This window comes from Vicia villosa, unplaced genomic scaffold (assembly GCF_029867415.1).
Source record: "Vicia villosa cultivar HV-30 ecotype Madison, WI unplaced genomic scaffold, Vvil1.0 ctg.002007F_1_1, whole genome shotgun sequence".
In the NCBI taxonomy this organism is placed as follows: domain Eukaryota; kingdom Viridiplantae; phylum Streptophyta; class Magnoliopsida; order Fabales; family Fabaceae; genus Vicia; species Vicia villosa.
The window spans coordinates 260,093-264,821 of record NW_026705809.1 but is presented as its reverse complement, the minus strand read 5'-3'; the positions used below and the strand labels follow the sequence as shown (position 1 = coordinate 264,821).

General features: G+C 31.5%; 1 protein-coding gene across 1 annotated transcript; it reads right to left on the bottom strand.

Moving 5' to 3' along the window:
* Window positions 1-1,478: 1,478 nt before the first annotated feature.
* Window positions 1,479-3,107, bottom strand: LOC131637463 (uncharacterized). The gene is made up of 3 exons (XM_058908046.1): window positions 2,496-3,107; window positions 1,731-2,408; window positions 1,479-1,610 (listed from the first exon to the last, which is right to left on the bottom strand). The coding sequence occupies exons 1-3, from the start codon at window positions 3,105-3,107 to the stop codon at window positions 1,518-1,520; spliced, it is 1,383 nt and encodes a 460-aa protein (XP_058764029.1). The 3' UTR covers window positions 1,479-1,517.
* Window positions 3,108-4,729: the final 1,622 nt, after the last annotated feature.

Sequence of the window (4,729 nt, the reverse complement as noted above, 5' to 3'; positions counted from 1 at the left end):
GGTAAGAGAATAGAGATGGTAATTGTCATATACATGAAGACATCATACTTAGTGATGGAGAAGATGTTAGTAGTATTGGTGTTGTTGGTGATGATTTGGATGTTCCTCCTAGTCCTATTAATGATGATCAAATTAATGAAGAATTATAAGCGAATGAAGATGGAGAACTAGAAGAAAATGAAGATGATAATGAGGATGAAGATGACTATCCATATATGAGATTTGATGACATTTGAATGTTTGGAGTAGTTGTTTTAAGCTTGTTTACTTTTCTTTTTGTTTGAGGATTGTTTTTATTTTGAACTAAGTTTTTTTTTTTTTTATTGTTTTGGTTATGAATTTATGAATATAGATGGTGAATTTATGAATATAGATGGTGAACTTATGAATTGTTGGTTATGATTTAGAACTTATTTTCTTTATATATGATTATTTTTGGCATGTGTATAAAATTATGCATATATAAATATATTTTTTATCAGTAGTAGAAACTTATGTTTCCTGCTACGATTCTCGGGTTACGTTTTTTCAATCCTTTACCGTTTCCGTGTAAACTTTAGAGTTTTTAAACATTGGTCCCGATAGATGTTTTGTGATTGGTTATTGTGCGTTGCTGGGAACGTCCCTTATTTTTTGGAAGTCCAGGATAAAATAGTCTCCAAGTACCTTAGCGTCTCTAACTTGTGAAATACAATGGCTCAATTACCTGTTGCAAGACTTTCATATAATTTTCTGTCAACCTACTTTTATTTATTGTGACAACAAATCAACCATATAACGAAACTCCCATATATCTTGCTTACATTCCAAATTTCTATGAAAGAAGCAAGCACATTTAATTGATTTGTCATATCATTAGAGAAAAGCGTCACTCAAAGTTATTCCATTTGTATCTTGATTCCTTCAAACTCTCAACTGACATATGTCACATATGTGTTTACAAAACCTCTTCATTCTCCTTTTTTTTGTGCTCCACTATCTAAGTTAGGCCTATGTAAGACCCATGGCCAACTTGAGGGGAGCTATCAACTATGTAATTCAATTAGCTTTTTGTTAATTCGGTTAGAGTTATTGTTAGTTAGTTATGTTTTAGTTCAATAATTTAGGAGACTGTACATAGCTATATAGTCCCCTCTATCATTTGCAACACATGACTTTTTATATGTACAAAATGATCAAATTTTTGTGTTTACTGTGAGTAACATTTTCCTCCTCAATTGAGTAATTTTGCAATATCATTATCAACAGATGTTGTTGAAGTCAAAGCAGCTTTCAATGTGAGCTAAATATAAGCTGCTAAGTAAGTAATATAAAAAATTGTAAGTTTAACTATTACTGGGAAGAGGAAAAGAAACGAAACTGATCTTGTAGATATATGTCATTAGAAGTTCTTGCAACCGCAATACAGAAAGCCTAGTAATGTATAATAACAACAATAATACAGAAATTCTAACAATGTTGACCATTACTAACTTCCCGATGATGTTTCATAGACAACAACACAATGTTCATCATTCTCATTTCTCCTTTTTAACTCGGGTTAGTAGGTGTCGGAGACCATTTGTGAGTGCACATGTTGAGTTTAAAGCTTCCTTAAATATGCTGAGACTCTGCAGGGACACAAAAATATGAGACGAGCTATTTATACTCTCATAATAAATGAAAACTTAGTGTATAAACACAAAATAGTGATGGCAATAAATCTAGTAGTATTCACTTTTTATAGTTACCTCTTTGATGCCAAGGGTAACAACTTTTTCCTCCAAATCATAAATAGAAGTTTTGAAACGGTTAAATAAAAATACAGATGAAATTGGAGACAACAACGGCTCTACGACAAGATCATCCGTAACCATGTAGTACATTTCTGGTGTCTTGACATAAATTCCAGGGCGTATCATAGGCGGTATGGTAATGGTATTAACCAATTTCATTTTTACTACATTTTGCCAATCAAAATCAACTTCATTACTTTTGAAAAGAGTGAATTTTTCTCCAGAAGTGTCATCATGAACATGACAATAATAATGCATACCACTTAGCTCCAGAAGCCTTTTCTTTGCTTCTAATATGAAATACCTGTCTTCATTCAAATTGGATATGCTCTTGCAAAATCCATCAATACTACCCAATGAATCATTCCCTTCTAACTTGCATAAAACCCCGCCCAACGGAAATGTCAGAAATCGAATAATCAACTCTGCAAAATCTTGTCCCCCTTGAGCATACAATATAATATTATCCGATTTTCTTATAACTAGCTTCACAGTGATATGAATATCACCACTGATAATATCTTTAACATCACAGGAGAAAATCCTTGATTTCTCAATAAGAGGTTTCATTCCTAAAAACACATCGGTTAGAGGTGTCTTGGAAAAAAACGAGCACTTTAACAAATCCAATACCTACAGAATATTAGTCACAATCAATCAGAGACTCAAAAGAGAATTGAATATATTATGATTTAGAGAATAAAATTGCAGACATAAAACCTTTTCCTTTGTGACATTGACAGTCATTTCTTTAACCGAGCTTGTGCTTTTTATTCCAAACTTCTTGGTAAGATCAAAGATTGTGAGATCCATGGAGGGCGGAAACACAATTAAATCATCGCTAATAACAAATTTTGTAGCAGGCTTCACAAATCCCAAGCAAATCTCAAACAGTGGAGATGAGAGGGAAACTAAACGGGACAAAGGATGGCCATATTCACAATAATGCTTTTTGGTACCTAAGCTCAAATAACAACATTTATGATCAAACTCATCAAACTTGGAACACATGAAGTAATTTGTGGGCAAACTATCATCAATGTTAATTTTGAGAGTGTTGCAATAATCTTCGGATGAGTTATAATTAGTCAACAAGCCAAGATTTTGCACACTTTGATTGAGAGAGTTGAGACAACCAATTGTAATTGGACCAATGTTTGAGTCTTTCTGAACAAATTTTGCAATGGTGCCTAATGGAAATGTTAAGAAGCTACAGAGAATGTCCACAAAATCTTTATCAGCTTCAGCAAATACAACTTTGTTAGTCTCTGTGTCTACCAGAAGCTTCAAAGACACTGCTTGTTCCTTAGTTTGAAATTTAAAAACAGCCATGATCGCAGCTATCAAACGAGAAATCAAACGGTAAACAAAGGAAAGAACCATGATTGTATTGCAATTTCAGATAAAATGTAAGCCTATATATATGTGCAATATAAGAATTCTTTTTGCGTTGCAGCATTCATACTAGTAGTATATGGGTAATGCTAAATGCACTTTTTGAGCATCATGATTCAAATCTTTAAAATGGTCAAGTTACCAATTTTTTGAGATTTGGTTTCTCTGCAACACGCGCAGACCTTGGTCATCGTGAAGGTTGAGTGGGTATATTGATAAAAGTAATTCAAACAAATGAAGTAGAAATCATTGGTTTAATATTAAGAAATCTTATCTTAATCTTATCAATAATACTCCTTCAGTTTATCACCTTAATTACTTACGCATTATCTCAAAACACATTTGTTGTTTTACTCCTTTTTATGTCTTAAAAAATTAGTTGATAGTAATTAGGTGTGTTGATTTTAATTGTAAATTAGTGTTAGGAATGGCAATAGGGCAGGTCGAAACGGATTTTACCTCTTCAAACTCAAATCTGAATTTTCAATTAATCTCTATTCTCCATCTCAAACGCGATTGAGAATTAAAATCCAAACCCGTCTCAAATGCGTTCGGACAGAGCCGATCTTGACTTTGTAAAAGCCCGGGACAAATAGTAAAATGGACCTCACTCTTTTTTTAGATATTAAGAGAGTGTATGTTGTTTGTAGTAATTATATCCAGAATGGATTGTCTCTTGTTATCTCTCTTTAACTTTTGGTGCTGCTCCAAATCCAATGGATAATATGCATGAAAGAAATGATGAACGCGCAGATAAGTAAATATAAATTAGAATATAATGGATGAAATTAGTGTTGAACAGAAGCAAGCAGAAGAGATAAAGCTGCAGAGGATCCAGATCCAATTATATATATATATATATATATATATATATATATGATAAATTTTTAGTTGTTATTAAGGCTACATAAGAATTAATTAAATATAACACTTATATCCAATTTTTTTAAATATATTATTAAAAAATAAAATTTAATAATATTTCTTTTGATAGAATAAGATCAACCCACTAATAATTATATAATAATAATTATATGATATTTCTTAGTCTAAGAACTTAATAATAAATAATTCAGTCATATAATAAATCTTAATATATAATTATAAAATATAAATATTATCTAAAATTTATATTAAATAAATAAAATAATAAGGTTAGTGAAACAAGTTTAAATATAATAAAAAACAATGAAAATTGAGATTCAGTTGACAATGAATGTATTTATCATGGTATAGTCTACAGGTTTGATCCTTGATCTAACTAGTTTTGATATTTTACTAAAATAACTCATTAAAAAAAGCATAAAAACAAGTTTCAGGGATCGAAATCGAACCCACGTCCTTGTTCTGGAGGCAAAAATAACTAATTAAAAGCATAAAAAGAAGTTTTTGTGATCAAACCCGCGTCCTTGTTCTAGAGGTAAAACAAGTCTACCGTTGCACTACAAAGCCAGTACATATTTAAATTTCAAATCAAAATATATAGAATCATGTAACACATGGCAAGGCACGTGAGGAGCAAATGCAATCAAGTGACGAGGCATTAGTGGGCGAGGAGA